The sequence below is a fragment of the Tachysurus vachellii genome, chromosome 22 (genome assembly GCF_030014155.1).
Source record: "Tachysurus vachellii isolate PV-2020 chromosome 22, HZAU_Pvac_v1, whole genome shotgun sequence".
NCBI lineage: Eukaryota > Metazoa > Chordata > Actinopteri > Siluriformes > Bagridae > Tachysurus > Tachysurus vachellii.
In genome coordinates, this window is record NC_083481.1 from 1269182 (window position 1) to 1291297 (window position 22116).

The following is a 22116-nucleotide window of genomic DNA, read 5'->3' on the forward strand; positions in this document are numbered from 1 at the left end:
TGAAACAAAGTTCAAGAGCAAAAGCACATTTACAAAATCCTTTAAAATGGCAATAAAATAAAAACACTTTAATTCAATTATTAAATGAATAAATTTGATCCAGGCGCAGACTGCTATGTCAGTCCTGTCATTTACTGCATGTTCTTCACTAAAAACCTCTTGTTTTAGAACAAAGGTGTAGATTGTTTTCCACACATCACTTTGGGTGTTTTTGTACACCCAGGAACTCTACACCTTCCCTACTTTTCTACTGTTTTATACTGTTGTTCTGTAGTCGTGAAGTTCCTTTATCATCGTGAGGATGTGATTTACAAGAGGCCGAAACTTGTACAGCTCATCGTAGTCAGCCATATCTCTTGTAGACTGGAAATATTGTTGCTGAAATGAAGAAATCTTTTGATTGCCTCCCACCGTAAAAGGGGCGTCACATCAGTAACACTTGCAATTTAACTACCGTGGCTCCAAAACGTGAGTAGCTCGAAGACCAACTAACACATGGAGTAAAGTGCCAAAGAACTGTTCTAGTTGTTGAACAGTAAGGTTAAGGGCCTTGGCAGGGTTGCACTGGATGCTGTACAGGTTTGACTCATGAAAAATAAGCTCAAAGATGTCATGAAAGAAAAGAAATTTAAAATGTTGGTATGGAGACAGAATTTTACCAGTTGATGAAGGGATCTGTAACCATTCAGTGTTTGCATCTAGGGGTTTGGCAAGAACTGCTGTAGATCTATAAATCTGTAGAGTGGCTATAAAAACATCCTAAAAGTACTTTCCTAAGCCAATGAATAAACAGCAAAAAAAAAAAAAAGAAAAATGTTTAAAAAATAAAAACATACATTAAACCATTAGAAAAAGCTACTCTACACCTCATATATGCACATACATATATTTAACTGACAGTTAAGGTTATTTTATATTGGATTAACAAAGTATATAATCTTGCCTTAGTCTCACATCATGTGCTCCAGTGATAATGTGGTAGAAAAGTAAGTCCTGCCTTCAGATGATGCCTTACAGCGACTCCCAAATTGTATTCAGAGTTGTTCGGTGATATTTTTTGAATATTTTATTCGACTGTGATAAATTTAAGAAAGATTCACTGGGCATTGGCTCAAGAAAACGTTCTGTTGTCCAAGGGCGATGCTGTGCAGTACAGGGTTAAAGCAATTTGCTGTGTTAACTGTGATATTGGAGCTTAGTCAAAGATACAAAACAGTCAGACAAAATGTTCAATCTTTTTATTTAACATTGAATAATAAATTAATAAAAGGAGGAATCGATTCAATGGCTGGTGAATGGCTCGAGACCAACAAAGCTGCGTCGTGATCACGTCCGAGGTTTTCTCCCAGAATTTCCACATGATCCTCAGCTCCATGTCTTCTTCACTCCTAGTTTTTAGGTTGCAGTAAAACTTGACGTTTGTCCTCATCCCTGCTACTGACGTTTACAGTGATGAACTGGTCCAGGAGACTCTCTGATATCTGGGTGAAAAACGTCTCCTCTGGAAAACACTGCAGAATTCTGCTCTGTGAGGAAACCTGTGGAAAATTTAGCTTCAGCTTTACACTGCGTAAAACCTGCTTCTGTCTATAATTATTAAAGTTAAACCATCGCTATTAGTACAGGTTGAAGGTGACAGTAGAAACGTGTTGCTGCCTGGCCGAAGTTAATCTGCAAAATGCCACAATCTGATACTTTTAATGACACTGTAATACGTTCTAACTACAATTATAACACTTGGCAGGTTACTAAGGAAAAAACCCTGCTGCTGGAGAGTTAATGTTACCCGAGCTAATCAGGAAGCTAGTCACTGTTAGCAAAGTTGTATTTTATGCTAATAATGCAAAGTGTAAGGCTAAAGTTGTTAAGATACAGATTTGTTGTGATGTCATGTCATGTGATCCAGCATGTGATTGTTTTATCAAGATTACAGATAACAATAATTACATTTTATTTAGAATATCATTTCAATTAAAAGATTGTTATTGTGATCTGACCGTCTTTCGCTCAGCTCCCTGTCGATGTCCTGCAGCGCTTTGCCTTTGGTCTCTGGTAGAAGGAGATGGATAAAAACCACAGCTGCTACAGCCATGACACCGTACGTCATGAACGCTCCGGAAAGTCCCATCACATCTGAGGGGGGGTGAGAAATCAGGACTATTAGCATAAACGCAGAGCAGGATTAGCAAAGTGCTTATTGTATTAACTCTGGATTCGTCTACATGCCGATGACATTGAGGAAGGTGAAGGTGACCATCAGGTTGGCTGTCCAGTTAAAACAGCTGCTGAAAGCGAACGCTCGTCCACGTACATCTGCTGGGAAAATTTCACTCAGCACCACCCACGTCACTGAGGGGGAAAAACACACTCATTTCATGAGAGAGGCTGATGACCAAGAACCACAAGATGTTACGGTGGAGAGAAAAGTGAGTGTTGGTCAGAAGTCTTCTACAAAACCCACAAGATATAAATCCATTATTTACACTCACTCACTCACTCACTCACTCACTCTTTTCTACCGCTTATCCGAACTACCTCGGGTCACGGGGAGCCTGTGCCTATCTCAGGCGTCATCGGGCATCAAGGCAGGATACACCCTGGACGGAGTGCCAACCCATCGCAGGGCACCGGGACCGGGGGAGGAAACCGGAGTACCCGGAGGAAACCCCTGAGGCACGGGGAGAACATGCAAACTCCACACACACAAGGCGGAGGCGGGAAACGAACCCCGACCCTGGAGGTGTGAGGCGAACGTGCTAACCACTAAGCCACCGTGACCCCTCCGTTATTTACATTAGATAACAAAATCACACAGGGACCGAATCTGTTTTATGTTACAAACATCTAACCATCAAATCTTACTGTCTTAATGAAAGAAATTCCATAATTCTGTTCACGGAATTCTGTTTGCCTTCACATCATCAACATTAAACGCTAACAGCTACAACCTAACTAGCTAAGTTGTTATCTGCAGACATTACCTTGAACTCAGTCGTTGCTTAGCAACAGTGCTTCTAACTTTAAGTGCTTGAACAGTTGACGTTTTCATAATGAGAGGAAGCGATACGGAGCCACAGCAGCACTAATGTGATAAGCTGTACATAAAGAATGCTGTCAGTTTTTGTTCTGATAGAAGCAGAAGTCCACGTACTTGGACCGAAGCTCATGGAGAAGGCGGCAACAACAGCCATCATGCAGAACAAGATGATCCAATTAAACTTTCCTGTGTGATGAAGTGCAGTGACATCCAGACGTCCGTCGATAGCCGTGTTGTTTCTGATCTCAGGTAACAGAGTGTCGTTTAAACGAGAGCTGCAGTGTCTCAACGCATCAAGCTCTGAATATCTGCTCATAAATCCAATAATCATCAATCCAACAGCCATGATGGAGCATCCACCGATCAGAAGCGGCCTACGTCCCACTTTATCCGCACAAAACATCGCCGCTAACGTTGCAATGACTTTAACGACCCCGAGTCCGAGTGACGCCAACACAGCAGATGCGCCGCTCTTAAATCCCACAGACTGGAATATGGTGGAGGCGTAGAGGAGCACGTTGGGCTGACCCGTGAACTGCTGGAACACCACCAGCCCGAGTCCGATTGTGGTTCTGGTGCGCATGTTATCACGCCGCTGAAACAGGTTTACTAGTGTGTTCACTTTCCTGTGTGTTTGGGCTCCACCAAAAGCCTCGTCTTCGCCGCTCTCATTCAGAAGCCGTGAGCTTGGTGTGAGCTGTGAAGGAAAAACCCAAAGCAAAAACAACTGCACAAGCAACGGTGCCACAACCAACCCGAACATGTACCGCCATCCTGACGGAGCACCAGATAAGATGTAGTTAACTGCGTACGCAAACAATATCCCAACCGTAACACCGACTTCATACAGCGTGACCATCAGACCTCTGCGTTCAGGTGAAACCGTCTCAGAGACAAGGATGCAGCAGGACATTGAGGACACACACATAGCGAATCCCACAATGAGACGGCCAAAGATTAGCATCAGAAACGAGACGCTAACACTCAGGATGAGGCTCCCGACAATGATGAGCAGGTTACTGAGCAAGATAGACGTCCTCCTGCCATGACGGTCGATCAGCCAGCCGCCGAGAACAGAAGCTAGTATGGCTCCAATGAGGAGGGAACTGACCACAGCCTCCTGCTGCACACAGCTCAGATGGAACTGGACCTGCAGCTGCAGCAGAGCACCAGAGATGATTCCCAGTTCGTAGCCGAACACCAGACCACCGACAAATGATGCGGCAGCAGCCACAACTACAGCAGAGCAACCTGAGGAGAAGAGAGACTTTATTAGCACTGTTTATAAATTCTATCCACAAAAGGCACAAACTAGGTGTATGATGATGTTACACCACAAACAATGAAGAGCACAGCGAGCTTCAGCTCAGTCAAATAATACCCCAATGTATCAGGCACTATTTATCTCTCTTTTTTTTTAAATAAATGTTCCACCAGTTTCACTTTGGGATTCTTAAAAGGTTACTGTGGTGCACACGTACTTAAGAGTTCCTTCAGGTGAAAATGTGCACAAAGTTCCTGAAAATGTTCTTGAGGTACCTACAGATGTTCTATGTTCCAGTTAGATCTCTGAACCTCTCACAGGGTGTGTAGGAGTGTTTTATCCTCACACAGTTAACACAACCTCTACATACTGAACACTGCCACCGGTTTTGCTCCACCAGTTATTTAGAAGAAGAGATAAACTGAGAAGATAAACTGAGAAGATAAACTGAGAAGATAAACTGAGAAGAGAAACTGAGAAGATAAACTGATAAGTCGTCTGAGTTTCAGTTGTTGCTGCAGTTTGTTTCGAATGTTGAAGTAAATCCTACAGACAGAGTGAAATCTCCTCAGAGCCTCCTGTGTTCAGATTCTGTACCAAAACACTCGAGCTGTTAGGCTTAAAAAATAAGTCTTCCACGTGTTCCTACAATAATTAGGACCTAAAGTTCACATTAACATCACACACAGACGTGAACAGTGGAGAAGATTAGACTCACTCACCCATTGTGCTTTAATCTTTAGGAGCTTCACAGCTTCCTTGTGGCAAAATAATTCAGCAGCAGGGTTTCATTTCATTGAAGGAAAACAGACCTAAATAAAGAGAAAACAGAATTAACCCATGTGTTAAAGTTTGTTTTGATGCTCTCTCTCTCTCTCTCTCTCTCTCTCTCTCTGTGTCTGTCTGTCTCTCTCTCTCTGTGTCTGTCTGTCTCTCTCTCTGTCTCTCTCTCTGTCTCTCTCTCTCTGTGTCTGTCTCTCTCTCTCTCTCTCTCTCTGTGTCTGTCTGTCTCTCTCTCTCTCTCTCTCTGTGTCTGTCTGTCTCTCTCTCTCTCTCTCTCTCTGTGTGTCTGTCGCTCTCTCTCTGTCTCTCTCTCTCTGTGTCTGTCTCTCTCTCTCTCTCTCTCTCTGTCTCTCTCTCTCTGTGTCTGTCTCTCTCTCTCTGTCTCACTGTCTCTCCGTGTCTGTCTCTCTCTCTCTGACTCTCTCTGTGTCTGTCTCTCTCTCTCTGTCTCTCTCTCTCTCTGTCTGTCTGTCTCTCTCTCTCTGTCTCTCTCTCTCTCTGTGTCTGTCTCTCTCTCTCTCTGGGTCTCTCTCTCTCTCTCTCTCTCTCTCTGTGTCTGTCTCTCTCTCTCTCTGTCTCTCTCTCTCTCTGTGTCTGTCTCTCTCTCTCTCTGGGTCTCTCTCTCTCTCTCTCTCTCTCTCTCTCTGTGTCTGTCTCTCTCTCTCTGTCTCTCTCTCTCTCTGTGTCTGTCTCTCTCTCTCTCTGTGTCTGTCTCTCTCTCTCTGTCTCTCTCTCTCTCTCTGTCTCTCTCTCTCTGTGTCTGTCTCTCTCTCTCTCTGTGTCTGTCTCTCTCTCTCTCTGTGTCTGTCTCTCTCTCTCTCTGGGTCTGTCTCTCTCTCTCTCTCTGGGTCTGTCTCTCTCTCTCTCTCTGTGTCTGTCTCTCTCTCTCTCTGTGTCTGTCTCTCTCTCTGTCTCTCTCTCTCTGTGTCTGTGTCTCTCTCTCTGTGTCTGTCTCTCTCTCTCTCTCTCTCTCTCTCTCTCTCTCACTCACACACACACACACACACACAGCTGTAACCATGGCAACCCTCTTGTTGATCCACTTCAGGTTGCTGAAGGAAAAAAGACTAATCAATTAGCATCAGAAACATCAGACAGGCTAAAATTAGGAGCTGCTTAGCATTCATGTAGCTTCCGTTTGTCATGTTCCTAAGACATAATCACACATTTACACGCTTCACAAACTTTAATCTTAATTTTTTTACCATCACAGGTAAGTTTAATCCTAACATTATTTATTGTGTGGAGTTTCACCGAACATTTTTTACTTTTTTTTAATTGTATTTTAGTGGCAGCCAAAAAAAAAGAGTATTACTGAATATTATTAACAGTAATGATAATAATAAGGAGAATTGTTCGTAGTTTTAGGAAGATAAAACGACTATTTAAAGGGAGAAACACCATTTTAAACAGATTATAATAAAATGATGAATTTTTTCACCTCTAAAACTCTGAGAACTTTTTTATTTTACTTTTAATTTATGAACTTAAAACTTTTTTTTATCATGATTTTATTTTTGTAAGATGTTCTGTTTCTTCTAAAAGACTCGAAGTTCACATTTTAGTAATAAAACTAAATAATATTGAACAAATGACCCGAATGAACAGTCAGAGATTGAGGTGAAGCTGAGAAGAGAATTTCACCAAACTTTAGAGTTTAAACCTCAATCTTGTGTTCAGATAAATAAGATGTTCAGGTTTTTAGACAGTTTTAAACAGAGAAACTCCAGAGCACTAATCACTAACCTCTCTGTCCTTCTGTTCAGCTTCACCAACACATTTGGAGATGATGGAAGTTTCTATTTCAATCCCATCATGTATTTGATTCTGATTCGTTTTGATCTTCATCACATCTGCAGCAGCTGGAGATCAAACACACCGCTACTTTTTATACTGAAGAACTAAAAGGTTAAAGATTATTAATCTTCTCATCTGCCTTCTTCAGTGTTCATTACGGGCTCCATCACAAAAAAATACAAAGACCAGCCTTTAAAAGACTTGTAAAAACTCCTTCACCGAGTTTTCTTCATCATTCCTCAACAACACGGTCAGGGTTTGTAGATATCATACACAGGGTTGCCAGATTGAGGCTTTGTACCCTTTGTGTGAAATCACATTGGAGCTAAAAATGAACAAAACTTGTGAATGAATCTGTTTATTATTACACTTTGTGTTGATTTGTAGAACTGTCACTTTTGCTCGGGTTTAGTCTCCACGTGAACGCGCATTTTTCAGGCTGGACATTTTTATATAATCCAACAGTCTGAAGCACGGAAACTTCTTTTGAAAGCAAATCCGTCAGTTCAGGAAATTTGTGAATAAAGTCATTTAATACTGAAACTCTACAGACTGTAAAATACACTGTATAAACCATGGAACGAAAGATGTGTTTAGTGAAATCTGGCAACCCTGTTTACGTGGCACACACACTGACCAATAAATAAATAACGAGCTCGAATTACAAAGACTTAAAAATGACCTGCTCATATTTATCTCTTACTCACACACACACACACACACACACACCCATACTCACTCACACACACACACACTCACTCTCTCTCTCTCTCTCTCTCTCACACACACATACACAAACATACACACATTTTCACACACACATTCTCTCTCTCTCTCTCTCTCTCACACACACACATTCTCTCTCTCTCACACACACACATTCTCTCTCTCTCTCACACACACACACACACACACACATTCTCTCTCTCTCACACACACACACACACACATTCTCTCTCTCTCTCTCTCTCTCACACACACACACACACACACACACACACACTCTCTCTCTCTCTCTCTCTCTCTCACACACACACACACACACACACACTCTCTCTCTCTCTCTCTCTCTCTCACACACACACAGTATTTATAAAAATGCATGTATAATGTCACTTATTTACAGGTTTAATGTTAAATGAGAGTGAAGTTAATAAGATATTCGGAATGAACAGGATCTGAACTTTATACTTTATTTTATCAGAATAAACTTTTGTTGTTTAAGACACTGAAGTTCACGTGAGCCTCCGGCAACCTTTACGTTTGACCCGGAAGTGAACAAGAGAAGCATCATGGCGGAGGCGGATAGTGTGAGCGCGCCGTCAGTGGTGTCGTTTCTGCGCGACGCCGAGCTGATTAAACAGGGCGCGGAGGCGCGCGTGTACCGGGTCCGGTTTTTAGGGCGGAGCGCAATAGTGAAGGAGCGGTTCCGTAAACGGTACCGACACCACGTGCTGGATGAGAAGCTCACGAGACGCCGGACGGCTCAAGAGGTCCGGTCCATCCTGCGCTGCCGGAAAGCAGGTCGGTACTGTCGCAATGTTCATAACAACAACAACAACAACAACAACAACAACAACAGTGCAGACTTCATGTCTTACAGTTAAACGTTATATTACAGCAGTTTGTAGCACGTTTCTGATTGGTCAGAAAGTGTCGAGTAATTCTCTCATTAAAATAAACCTATTATTAGCACCTGTGCTACTGACAGAGCTGCTGTTCATCACTACATTCTGACCAATCAGAGAACAGAACCTTTCTCTGTGGTGTATTGATGTACAACATGACCTTCACTACACTAGAACATCAGACCGTGACCTGTATAAAGACTGTGATTAACAGTGATGTCTGTAGGTATCGCAGCGCCGGTCGTGTACTTCGTGGATCTCAGCACCAACTGCATTTTCCTGGAGGAGATCACTGACTCCATCACGGTGCGCGAGCACATCGCAGACGCTCAGGCTAAAGGACGGTCCATCGAGTCTCTGCACGGCCTCGCTGACAAAATGGGCCGAATCCTGGCCAAGATGCACGACGAGGACGTGATCCACGGAGACCTCACTACCTCCAACATGCTGCTGAAGCCGGAGCTCTCTGGAGACCTCAAGCTGCTGCTCATTGACTTCGGCCTGAGCTTCGTCTCTGCTTTACCTGAGGATAAAGGTGTGGACCTGTACGTGCTGGAGAAGGCTTTTCTCAGCACACACCCCAACACAGAGACTCTGTTCCAGAAACTTCTGCAGAGTTACACCACTGCATCCAAAAAAGCTCCACCGGTGATTAAAAAACTGGACGAGGTCAGACTCAGAGGCAGGAAACGGTCCATGGTGGGATGAAGAGAGACAAATCTAACGAGCAGTAATGTGATGCTGTGATCATGTGACCGGTTCTGTAAATAAAACTCTTTTTTTTGGATGTTGACTCGACGTCTTTCATTGATCTTTGTCTTCAGTCTGATTTTTAACAGTGTGTTAAAGATTCCACACTTTTAGCGTTACTAACAGTTCCCTAACTAGCAGTCAGCAAGCTAATGAATATTAATGAACATCTGGATTTCTGGTTCATGAATATTAATATGGAGGAGGCGGAGTTTCACTGCAAGTCAGGAAACTGAAACCAAGATAAAATCATGTCAAAACTGTAAGTGAAAAACGATCAGAAAAGTGAAAAGCAGAAATGTAAAACAGTAAATGAACCTGTTTGCATAAGTATACACACCCCTACACTAATCCCTGGTTGAAGTAGCTGTCTCAGTCTTTTTAGTAAGAGTCTATCAGCACGACTTGGTGATATTCTCCTGCAAAATTATTCAGATCTCTCGGGTCGTAAGGACGTCTCCTACACAGCTCAGATCTGGGTTCTGGCTCACTCACTGACACCCTGATCATCTTCTGGTCTTCTGGTGAAGTCGTTCCTGTGTTGATGTGGATGTATATTTTGGGTCGTTTATCTTCAGCTCAATAGCAGACAGCTGAAGTTTATGCCCTAAAATCAGCTGGAATTTGTATCTCCTCATCATTTCATCCACCTGATAAAAGCCCCGGTTCTGGCTGATGAAGAGCAGCTCTAAAGCCTGATGCACCACCATGCTGCACCGCAGGGATGGAGATCTTCTGCTGATACAAACAGAGATTCAGGAATCGGTCTAATTGGACTGCACAACACCGTGCCATGTGGTTTGAGGTGATTTGAGTTCAGCCTGAGTGTTTGTTACAATCTGATATTTTGAGATGAATCACTCCAGGACAAGTTACACGCTGACATGTTGCTTCATGTTCAGCTGAAGTGAACACAGCGAGGAGTCGGTGCACGTTCAGAGACTTCACAGCAGTTTGATTGTGACATCAGGAAGTTTCTCTTTAACAAAATCAAACCCTTTCAGTGCTTCTGAAGATTCAAACCCAAGAACATTTCATGTGTGAAAAGTTCAGTGTGAAGCAGCGAAGCCTCAGACGACTGAACACCAGACGGGAGAAAAAGAGTTGAACAAAATACACTTAAAATATAAAGGAGAAAAAAAATCTGATGAATTCTGAAAAAGAAACTTGAACAACGTTGATCAAAAAATACAACAGTCATGAGAAATTTTACAGTTTTGTGTCTGAATGAAAAATATTAGTGTGAGGAGAAAAGTGTGTCATTTAATTCCTTGGGATTGGATTTAAAAACCTAATGACTTTTTCACTATAATTAAAAGTTTACTTTAGAATTTATTGATTTATCGACTAACCTGCTGGGTTCTAATGTTGAAACGTTTACAAAAGACAAAATGTTAGCAGTTTCATAGTGAACTGAAGTGAACAGTGTTTATGAAGTGGTCAGTTTGACACGACAGGAAAAGGAAAGGAGGTAAAACAGATCATTTTGTTTCCGGTTTGTTCAGTGAGTGAGAGAGACACAACCGTAACAACTTCATGATTCAACATCATGACATCGTTTCTGGTGCTGTTACGTCACGACACGTAAAGAATGTTTACATCGTGACATACAGGAGCGAAACCACGACGCTGGCGTCTGCCGCTAAACAACACGGAACATCAGGAGATTTCAGCTCTGTACATTTAGATCATCAGCGTTTACAGTGTAGAGCTTTGGTTTAGCTTAATAAACCATTTTAAACCACAATAAAACATTTTAGCAAACTGCCAGCTATTACGTCGGCCTGAAACATGGCCGTTTTGTTTTGTGTTGCCATAGAGACGGTTTATTGATCTGACCGTGTCGATCTCTCACATCTCATAATTAGTGACGTTCTGATACAAAGTTAGTCTGATGTGTAAAAGTCATCAAAAACCTCGTTATTTCATAAAGCAATTTTTTTAGTACAAAATGTTAAAACGTTTTTAACTTTCTGGAGTTTTTTTTTCCTCCTGGCAAAATAAATATTTTGTTCAAAAGCAAACACAACAGCAACTGAGCAGCAGTGAATAAGACGACATCATGTTACAACATTACAATAAACACTAAAAACAAACTGAACACTAAAAAAACTGTTCAGAAAAGATTTTTGCTTCATTGTGTGAAAGACAATCATTTGTTCAGAATTCGATTCTCATGGCTGTATTTTGTATTTGTAGTGTAAAGACATCCATGTAAACAAAAATACTATAAAAAGCTTTTTTTTAAGTTATGTAAAATATGACAAATCTGCTAAAAGTCTTTTCTTTTTTTATTTTTGGAAAAAAAACTGCAAAATATCACAAATGCTTTAAGTTCCTCAAACGTTACACAAAGCCTCTGGGAAAAAGTGATTAAATGTCTTATGCAAAATTTTACCACAATATTTCTAAATTGTATATAAAATCTCTCGTTTCTCAAATCTTCCATTAAGCTTGAGTTTAAAAATGGAACAAAACATCTTTAGAGAAAAAAATCACAATACTTCTCAAACTTTAGAAAAGTTTAGATAAAAAGGTAAAAAAAATATATAAAACAACTTTTTTTGTTCTTTTTCAATTTTATGTAAAAAACCTTGCAAGAGAAAAAGAAAGTGTCCTTAAAAATATCGGAATATTTTCAGACGTTACATAAAACCTCAAGAGAAAAATGTTCCAAAAAATGACAAAATTTCTCAAAAATAAAAAGTAAGAACTTTTAGAAAGTGACTTAACAACTGATCAGCAGAACACGGGCTAGACGTCCAGACGTCCCTGTGGATCAGACGTGCTGCAGAAGACGGATGAAGAATCACATGAGGGTGAAATCAGTACAGTGGTTATGAGAAGTCTCTGTCCTGGAAGATGATGGGAGAGATCAGAGTCATGACGTAGAGAAAGACACAAGTCCAACTGGACGAGATTTTCACCCACACTGGTCCTCTCTTGTGTGTGATGTCATTGTAGTTGGCATCAGGTCTGTTACAGAAATAACATGAAATATCACAACATTAACAAACGCTAACAATAACACACAAAATATTACACTATTATCAAACAACAATAATAAAAATAATAAGAATAATGTTTGAGTTCAACCACTGACAGAAATGAAAAAACAAAAAGGCCTCCGGGTCACTTCCTGTTTTCTGCTTCCTGTGTGTTCCTTGACTATTGCTGCAGCTTCCTGCTGCTAAGTTCCACCTTGTGCTCGTTGCTCGGTTTATGTGGCTCTGAGTCACGTCTGAGTCACATCTAGTCCTTGAGCTCGAGTTGGGTATTAAAACTTTTTAGCAAAACAAATCAAACAGAACGCTTCAGTGATCAGCTAAAGACAATCAGAATGACTGAAAGTTCCACTTTTACTGTTTAACTAGTTTAACTCAAATTAAGTAAAAAGATGTTTCGGATGTTTTGTTTAATGATTAATTAATATTTCAGAATATTCACTCACTCACTCACTCACTCACTCACTCTCTACCACTTATCTGAACTACCTCGGGTCACGGGGAGCCTGTGCCTATCTCAGGCGTCATCGGGCATCAAGACAGGATACACCCTGGACGGAGTGCCAACCCATCACAGGGCACACACACACTCTCTCATTCACTCACGCAATCACACACTGCGGACAATTTTCCAGAGACGCCAATCAACCTACCATGCATGTCTTTGGACCGGGGAGGAAACCGGAGTACCCGGAGGAAACCTCCGAGGCACGGGGAGAACATGCAAACTCCACACACACAAGGTGGAGGCGGGAATCGAACCCACAACCCTGGAGCTGTGAGGCGAACGTGCTAACCACTAAGACACCGTGACCCCCTAATGTGTATTTAAAAAAATGTATTTATTCGCGTTCTTTATTCTGTCGTCCCAGATGCAAGAAATATTGCGTTTCTTTTCTGTGCTACAGCTTTAGTTCTGAATTTCTGTCTTCTCAAACTCGAGTCATTTAGTGTCGTGAACATGTGTGAGAATGTTGTGTAGCCCCGTCCCCTTTCACATGCTTCACTGAAATTTATTTAAAAAATGAATAAATAATATTTATTAAATAAAGTTATTTAAACAGCAGCAGTGGTTACGAAAGCTTTTAATAGATTTAAACACTATTTTATTATTATTATTATTATTATTATTATTATTATTACTACTAATAATACATTACACTACATTACTAAATGTAAGTGATGCTGATTATTCCTGATGAATTCAGTTGTGCTGCTGTAACCTGGAGAGTCCGTTACTCACCTGTACCATTTTGTGAGTGTCATCATGATGTAGAGAGAAGCGAGGAAGAGCTGCATGTGAAAGAAGGAGTAGCTGTACTGGACGCCGTCTCTCTCGTTATCTACCAGACGTCTCGGCCCCTCGGGGGCACAGAGGCTTCCTGTGGAGGGGTTGTCGATCAGCACGGCATTTGATGGAGTCAGCAGGAGTTTGTTCACCTGACTGGTGCTGGACGAGCGAATGCTGCCAACCACAGAGCCGTGTGTCAGACTTTCACTCAGTTAGAAACAGTTTAACAGAATAAAGTTTCCACACAAACAGATAACAGCAGTGCTGACATTAGCGCAGGTGTATATTAATGCACTAGCTCTGATCATTTATGGTTTCTATAGCAACAGCTCGTTCACATTGACAGAGTTATAGAAGAATAAATCAGGCTGTGACGCGCTGCTGTAGGAAATGAGTGCTGACAGTGACTGTGCTTCATCTCACTACACCGTCACAGACAGAAGGGTTTCTCTTAATAAAGCTGTACTGAACGTGATCGTACCTCGAGTATAAAATGCACACGACAAACACTAACAATCCCACGATGCTTTGTGCATCCTCCGTTAAGAAGTAAGGATGCTTTGGGCTCTCCTGCTGGGTTTGGTTTGTTGAAGAGCTATTGAGAACAGGATCCTGCTGGAAGATGCTCAGCAGACTGGGATTGCAGGATTTTTCTGATTCAGGATTAAAATGAAACAGAAACAGTGATTTCAGTTTTCACAAATCGGTCTTTTATCAACATACACACTGGAAATTTTTATTTTATAAACCAATGAGTGATCATTTCCATACACACAACTGACTGAAGACTGATAAAAGGCCCGTTGGTTTATTCAAACAGTAAAAGCTTTTAGATCTGACTTTGGGATTAAAAACATTGACTTTGAGGTCCCACAGGGTTCTGTTTCAGGACCACTTTATTTTCTACTTGAATCTAATTTCTTTCACATACTTCTGACCGTAGTGTTTTTTAAATTTTATTCAGTGTAAAAACTAAATAAAAAATGAAGTAAAAGTCATTCCAAAGCACAGCAAAGCGTGAGGTGAATCTGGGGCTGTCATTACACCTGAGCTACATCGTGCTCAGCTCACTGCAGTACCTGGTTCATTTGTCACAGCTGACCAGGTGAGGTAGACAGTGTACAGAGTGATGAAGGACGACTGCATGAGTCCAGAAGCAGGAAGACGTTTCTGTAAATCAGAAAGTATATGTGACGTAAATAAAGCAGGATTTCTGTGATTTGAGACTTAATGTTAATTTCTTATTTAGGCCACGCCCCCTACAGTGACCTCACTTTTAAAACAAAGTGATGCAGACAGTAAATAATAAAAGCTCTTTTTTTGTGTGTATATATATATATTTGTCACTTACACGAACTATGTTCTGAACAGAGATGACTGAAGCAATGATGCAGAGGATGAGGTTGAAGCTGATGAAGAACCTGCTGAGTGAACACTCCATGGGCCGAGCGTAAAATATGAACAAGAGCGTGATGCCGAGGACGGACACAGAGTAGTTCACTAAGGTTACACTTATCAGGGCTAGAGAGAGAGAGAGAGAGAGAGAGAGAGAGAGAGAGAGAGAGAGAGAGAGAGAGAGAGAGAGACAGAGAGAGAGAGAGAGAGAGAGACAGAGAGACAGAGAGAGAAAGAGAGTGAGAGAGAGAGAGAGACAGAGAGAGATGGAGAGAGACGATGGGAGGGAGAGAGAGAGAAAAAGCGAGAGAGTGAGAGATGAAGGGAGAGAGAGAGAAATAAACCAAATCCAAAACTAAAACAGTAACAAAGAACAGTAACATAACTGAAAGACAGATAATATTAAACATAATAAACAATAGTAATAATAGTAATAATAGTAATAATAGTTACTAGTCACTAGTAGTAGTAATACTAGTAAAACATAATTATTCTAATTTTAAAGTCCATTCATGAGTCATGATGAATTTACACTCACGCACCACAACCCCAGAGCTTTGGGTTCTGGTTTTCTTTCTTGTCGTGCCACGACTCGCTCAACGAGTGCACAAAGTCCATGAGGAGGATGAGCTGGATGAGGATGAAGAAGAAAGCTCCAAGTGCACCTACTACAAACCAAACTGAGCAAAACAACAATATATACATATAAATTACATCACTACATCTATTACACCATGTTGACACAGAACAAGTCTAAGAAATTTGTACAATATTAAGGAACCAATTTAATTGAGAATATTTAGTATTTATAAGAAATTAAAGTAAGAAAAATGCTGATTACGTTCATTTTATTTAACACAACACAAACAAACCAGATAAAGTAGAGACAAGGATCATCTATGAACACAAAACAAAAGAGGAGCCAGAACGTCGTGGTACAGCACAGACATGAGCTCAAACACCACCGAGGTGAACACGACAAACAGTGAATGAAGAAGTGAAGTGGTGATAAACTGGTGCAGAAGTGACCATGGAGTCATGTGACGTGACGTTAACGGACATTGTGAATCATATGCTATGCATTGGTGGACACGATGCTACCAGCACCATGCTTTAGATAAAGAATTGTGCAAAACAAAATAACATTGTACATGAATATAAAGTGTGTTTCTTACTGTAAGAGAAATGTCCCTCTGGAATGTAAAAGCCAGCGACTGTGAGCGCAATAATGATCGTGATTTTGAAAAACCAGCAGCTACATGAAAGAAGGAGAAACAAGTTAGAGAAACGCTCATCAAGACCTTTACAGCAGCTAGGAAAAGTGTTTCAGTGTAAAGTCCAGTCAGGTGTGAAGGTCGATCAACCCTCGTTAGTTAATTAGCTCTTTACCCGTTGTGAAATGCAGCTCGAGGGTCTCTGCTGTTCTTTATGTTGATGGTCAGCAGACAAAAAGCCACGAAGCTCATGCTCATGCCAAAGCAAAGACGATACACAGCTTTGAAGCCCACAAACGTGTCACACTGAAAAGTTCCTGCAGTGCTGGAGCTCGTGTCGTCTTCACAAAATCCAGGGATCTTTACAAGTGAGTCAGAAAATCCACTTACAGTTTACTCACAATCTCAAATGACTCATTCATTCAGTTTATAACTCTCAAATGATTCACTCACCTAATTAATTCAATATGAGCTCAAATGATTTACTCATGCGTTCGTTCACAAATGATTCACTCCCCTTTTGATCAGAATCTCAAATGATTCATTCAATCAGTTTATACTCTCAAATGATTCATTCACCTATTTCATTACGACCTCAAATGATTCACTTATGCATTTGTTCACTTTATAATCTTAAATGATTCACGCTGATTATTCATCAGAATCTCAAATGATTCAGTCATACATTCAGGTAATCAGCTGCATAATTAAAAAAAATCTTGAAATACAATACAATGAGCTCATTTAAAAATACGTGATTCTTCTTTTGGCTGGTTCATGAGCGTTAACTCTACAGCTCCCCGACGGGGAATCGAACCCGAGCCACGACAACGAGAGAGAGGGATCCTGCCGCTGGACCACCTGGGGGCTAATAAATGATTCCTTTATATTAAAATAAGAATCTGAATTGAATCACTGATTCACATTCTAATCTTTAATAATTCACTCATTTATTTGTTATAGAATCTTAAATAATGAATCGTTCAATTACAGTTTGATCTCCAAGGAGTCAGTTTTCTGTTCACTTTATAACCTCAAATGATTCACTCAGGTGTTCATTTTGTAATTATAACAATTCACTCATTCAGTTACAAATCAAACTAATCAGACTGAACACAGATTTGCGCTTTACCTGTTTCATCTGCCGCTCGACGCTGGGTGACAGCATGATGCAGGCGATGATGGTGTCGAGTAAGAGGATTGAGGCGTAAATGATTCGAGTCACTATTGAGTTCTTACATTTGGAGCAAAAACGACATGTCAGACATGTCGCCGAGCCACACAGACACTGAGCCTAAAACACACACACACACACACAAACACACACACACAATTATTAAACACATGATCATTTTAATTATTGAGCATTATTCTATGTTGTTTATAGTGAGTGTATGGAAACCATCACAATGTTCAGCATCATCAGAGTTTTTTATTATCTTTCCGTCGGCGTTTAATCTGAACACAAATCCAATATGTTTAGTGAAGGTGTGTCTGGATTTTAGAACATTGAGAACTTTTTCTTAACGTCTTCTTGAACACTATTGTTTGAGTCCAAGAGCTCTTCCTCTTCTGGTGTATAATACAGGAAATTAAGTCTCTTGCATTTCTTGTAGCTTTGCAGCCACAAGCTCCACGGCGTGTTAATAAGAACTCAGCATCCTGAGCGATGAACTGTCGATCCTTACTACATAAAGTCCATAAATGAGTTTGATATATTTTCTTTATTAAAAACATACATTCTCTTTATTTTGACATTTTCTGCACTGTACTGAACAGACGTTGTCCGGTAATTGGGCCGATCCACACGGTACGACCTTGAAACTCTTTCTCGTGTCTGAACAGTGTGGTCTGTGTGTGTTCTTATCATCTGACCTTCAGATTATAAACCTTCTGTGTTTTTCTCCAGCTGAAATGTTTGCATTTGAAGGTGAACAAGATGAAACAGGAAACATTCATCAGACAGTGAAACATTTTTTTCCTTTTAAATCTGTTTAATTTCAGTTTCCAAAAACACAATGAGTTTTAATCCTCTTAAAGAAGTTTAAAGGAAACTTTCACTCTTAAACATTTTATTGTATAATCCTTACTATTGTCTAATTTATCCACCAATCAGATGGTCTAATTATTGTATAATACACTAGTTAGCCAAAAGTATGTGCCCCCTGACCATCACACTCATATGTGGAGCTTATAATATCATCCATTCTTCTCAGAAGGCTTCAGATGTTGGATTGTAACTGTGGAGATTTGTGATCATTCAGCTACAAAAGTATAAGTGAGATCAGACTCTGATGTTGGGATGTTGAGGAGACTCCAGTTCCAGTTCATCCCAAAGGTGTTCAGTGGGTTTGAGTCAGAGTCATAGCTCTGTGCAGAACCACTCGAGTTCTTCACTTCAACCTTCACCTTCACACCGTGTCTTCATGCTAGAGAAGAGTTTGTGGCTCCACCGACGGTAAAGTGTAAAGCTGCAGCACACGGAGATGTTCAGTACAACTGTGTGTTTAGTTTATGGTAACAGTTTGGAGAAGAACCACACATGAGTGCAGTTATAAGGGGTGCACATATTTTTGTTTGGATCGTGTATGTCTACGTCTCCGGTATGTTTTTAAACACACAGTATTTTAAAGATGGCAAGCTGCATGTTTTTCTGACAAGGAATCCTGGCCACATTGAGCTGAAGCTAAGCGTCGAATTCCCAGAACCACCTCAGGAACAGAAGTGAAAGTCAAAGTCAACCATTCAGAACCTAGAACACATTCATGTTGGCTTGATATTTTCTGTTTCTTGTTGTTATCGACTCATTTTTTTTATTTGTGTTCAGTATTTTGGTCACAGTGACGATATTTTAGATGAAATGGTAAAGAAAAAGTAAGAAATATTTGCAATAAAACAGCTGCTAGGGTCAGTAGTTTACTGTCTGCTGTATAATTACACATGGATCAGTGGATTATGTAAATATATGAAAAGAAGTTATGAAAAACAGGATACTGCAGCTGGGAGGTTTCCTGCTTCATGATAACGGTCAAGGTATCTTCTGCAGATACTACCATTAAGCTCCACACACACATATTATGTCCTTCCTTTTTTTTGTACTACTATATATTCATGTATAACATAAAAAAGTTGGGACTTCTCTTTGAAAGCAGTGATCCATAATCTTCAGTATATTTTTACATTTCCAGCATTTGGCAGATTCGACGTATTATATCTGGAATTATTTTTACAGGTGAAATGTTCGTACTAAACGACCAAAAGCGACGCGACTACAGCGACAAAAGAAACCCCAGTTTGCTGCATTTATTAATGCAAGTGCAAATGTGTCTGATAGAGATTACAGCATTATGACATCACAACACTCACACAGTTTCTGACGTCATCACGCAGCATCTTATATTTTATTATTTATTCTGCATTTGTATTCTGACGTTCAGTCTGAAATCTAACAGCATTAAAATTTCCTCATGGAGATAAACGATTGTCAGAATAATTGTATAAAATACTTCATGTTTTCTGATGCAGACTAATGTTGCAGACTTTCTGTACAAAGCACAATGTTCTTTTCTCACACACACTCACATACACACACACATTCTCTCTCTCTCTCTCTCATACACACACACACACACACACACACACACACACACACACACAGATACCTTGACCTTGGCATAACCTCCTCTTCCTGGCACATCTGCTCTGCTACAATATGCTTTGTATGAAAGAAGTTATGAAAAACAGGATACTGCAGCTGGGAGGTTTCCTGCTTCATGATAACGGTCAAGGTATCTTCTGCAGATACTAGCATTAAGCTCCACACACACATATTATGTCCTTCCTTTTTTTTGTACTACTATATATTCATGTATAACATAAAAAAGTTGGGACTTCTCTTTGAAAGACTGACTGCCGTTTCATTGAGACTTCCCCGAGTACTCGCCGGAGAACCAGAAACCGAGCAGAGGGAGACGGGCTCAGAAATCCTGTCCAAGCTGAGATGAGAGGGAAATAATTCCTTACAATGATCTTTATCACTTTTTTTTTAATCCTGAGCTTTGATCTAATCTAATCCTGATACCAGGAAAGTCCCTCAGGATTCCCCTTAAAGTGTCAGATGTTTAAAGCTCGTCTTCTTCACGCTTTGTACAGGTTTTTTTTTTTTTAACCTGGTGTTTGGTTTTGTTTGAGTCTGTGACACACCTGAGACCCAGCAGGTCACACAGCTGGAACACATCTGTAAATGTAATCTGACTATTAGAGAAAGTTTGAGACTCTGTTCCATCTTTGCCCTGTGTGCAGCGTGTAAATGCATTGAACAGCGCTGTTAATCCGGTTAGGAGGTTTAACGGGTTTAATCCCTCAGGTTACAGAGACACTACCGAAGGGAAGTGGGGTCACGCGCAACACCGGATTAACCGGATTAAAGCGCGCAAGTGACGAAACGCACAAACATTAAAAAAAAAATAAAATAAAAATAAAATTTTTAGAAAAACGTTTCTCTATTTTCTGTCTTTCCTTTAAACAAATAAGTAAATAAATGAGAATAAATCCCCTACCCAGTGCAGAAGGCTGAAGGTCCCTAAGGTTGCTCCCATGTCCCTCCTCCAGCGCGTCTCAAACCCGGGACAGATTCCGTGTCCGATTCCGTGTCCGATTCCGTGTCAGATTCCTTGTCCGATCTCCAACATCAACACCAACCCAAAAACCTCAACAACTCTATAAGTTTTCTTTCTAGCTACCAGAGTTTCCTAACCTCGCTTCTGATTGGTCAGACCATGAGCGCTCGCGGTGCTTTCGATACGTCTCACATGGATGAAATCACGTGACCTTCGCAGCAAGCCCCGCCTTTACAATGAATAAAAAACCTTTTCTAAATAAATTAAAAAGAAATACCAATAAAACAAAGCGATACAAACACGACTACAGATCACTGACTGAAACAGAAAGGTGTTGTATTGACTGATGATGATGATGATGCAGTGATGAAGTTTTGTATTTGTTCAATTTCCATTTATTAATTAGTGTGTGTGTGGTGTGTGTGTGTGTGTGTCTGTGTGTGTGTGTGTGTGTGTGTGTGTGTGTTGTGTGTCTGTGTGTGTGTGTTGTGTGTCTGGGTGTGTGTGTGTGTGTGTGTGTGTGTGTCTGTGTGTGTGCGTGTGTGTGAAAAAGAGAGAGAGAGAAGAGAGAGATTATGACTGGTGGTGTTTATTGTAAGTGTTTGTTACCTTTTTGGACTCCTTTATCATTTGTAATGTTGCTCCCATATAAAACAGTTCAGCACAAGCCCAGACATTTTTAGGGTCATGATTGAGGACAATGTCCCGTATAGAGACAAACTGTTTCGTGTTGAGGTTTTGTTCAAACCCACCATCGAAAATACCCTCTCTAATGAATATGTTTTTTTTTTTTTCATTGGTTGTTGTGTTAAATCTTACCCAGATACAACAGTGCTATTTTCCGATTGGCTATTTTGTAGCCTCTTTTTTTGATTGGCTGATAAGTGTCAGGTTCGACTAAGAGCTCCAGGTGAGACGCGCTTGGTTCCTGCCTGGTTCCTTAGAGACAGCAGTGCGGACTGATACGTTTTGGGCGCTGCGGCTTATTAAATATATGATAAATAGTCAAAAAGTTTTTCTGTGTGAGAAATACAATGTGTGGTGGGAGAAAAGACCCAAATGAGTGACTGTCACTCTCAAATGCCACTTGACAGCCCTGTTACTTATATCTCATTTATACAACTGAGTAACTGAGGGTTAAGGGCCATGCTTAGGGGCCCAGAAGTGGTAGCTTGGTGGCACAAGATCCTGATCAGTGATCTGACACCTTAACCACTGAGCTATAACTGCCCTGATGATACTGACTGGTTACTATTAGCCCCATTTTAAAGTGGGAGGGGGGTCTTTGAAACAGATTTTTTTTAACATAATGGTTCAGGGTTTAATTGCTCCA

The 22116-nt window shown here is 40.6% G+C and overlaps 3 protein-coding genes across 3 annotated transcripts; 1 reads left to right on the top strand and 2 right to left on the bottom strand.

The window, feature by feature from the left end:
* Window positions 1-1275: 1275 nt before the first annotated feature.
* Window positions 1276-7544, bottom strand: slc2a10 (solute carrier family 2 member 10). Its single transcript, XM_060858470.1, has 6 exons — window positions 6831-7544; window positions 5024-5113; window positions 3152-4288; window positions 2227-2349; window positions 1998-2133; window positions 1276-1538 (listed from the first exon to the last, which is right to left on the bottom strand). The coding sequence occupies exons 2-6, from the start codon at window positions 5025-5027 to the stop codon at window positions 1445-1447; spliced, it is 1494 nt and encodes a 497-aa protein (XP_060714453.1). The 5' UTR covers window positions 5028-5113; window positions 6831-7544; the 3' UTR covers window positions 1276-1444.
* Window positions 7545-7979: 435 nt separating this feature from the next.
* tp53rk (TP53 regulating kinase) lies at window positions 7980-9296 on the top strand. The gene is made up of 2 exons (XM_060858471.1): window positions 7980-8405; window positions 8736-9296. Exons 1-2 carry the CDS (start codon window positions 8174-8176, stop codon window positions 9215-9217), a joined length of 714 nt encoding a protein of 237 aa, XP_060714454.1. The 5' UTR covers window positions 7980-8173; the 3' UTR covers window positions 9218-9296.
* Window positions 9297-11532: 2236 nt separating this feature from the next.
* On the bottom strand, window positions 11533-20947 carry si:ch73-267c23.10 (serine incorporator 3). The gene is made up of 10 exons (XM_060858569.1): window positions 20724-20947; window positions 17297-17458; window positions 16340-16524; window positions 16126-16205; window positions 15493-15630; window positions 14907-15076; window positions 14635-14725; window positions 14037-14208; window positions 13508-13729; window positions 11533-12235 (listed from the first exon to the last, which is right to left on the bottom strand). Exons 1-10 carry the CDS (start codon window positions 20760-20762, stop codon window positions 12097-12099), a joined length of 1398 nt encoding a protein of 465 aa, XP_060714552.1. The 5' UTR covers window positions 20763-20947; the 3' UTR covers window positions 11533-12096.
* Window positions 20948-22116: the final 1169 nt, after the last annotated feature.

Coding starts and splice junctions, on each gene's coding strand:
- slc2a10 (XM_060858470.1), bottom strand. Junction 2,134..2,226: donor CACCTTCCTCAATGTCATCG/GCATGTAGACGA, acceptor ACCCCCCCTCAG/ATGTGATGGGACTTTCCGGA. Junction 1,539..1,997: donor AGGGAGCTGAGCGAAAGACG/GTCAGATCACAA, acceptor AATTTTCCACAG/GTTTCCTCACAGAGCAGAAT.
- tp53rk (XM_060858471.1), top strand. CDS start 8,174: ATGGCGGAGGCGGATAGTGTGAGCGCGCCGTCAGTGGTGTCGTTTCTG. Junction 8,406..8,735: donor CCTGCGCTGCCGGAAAGCAG/GTCGGTACTGTC, acceptor TGATGTCTGTAG/GTATCGCAGCGCCGGTCGTG.
- si:ch73-267c23.10 (XM_060858569.1), bottom strand. CDS start 20,762: ATGGGAGCAACCTTAGGGACCTTCAGCCTTCTGCACTGG. Junction 17,459..20,723: donor CCTTCAGCCTTCTGCACTGG/GTAGGGGATTTA, acceptor TGTGTGTTTTAG/GCTCAGTGTCTGTGTGGCTC. Junction 13,730..14,036: donor GTGTGCATTTTATACTCGAG/GTACGATCACGT, acceptor TGTGGTTGGCAG/CATTCGCTCGTCCAGCACCA.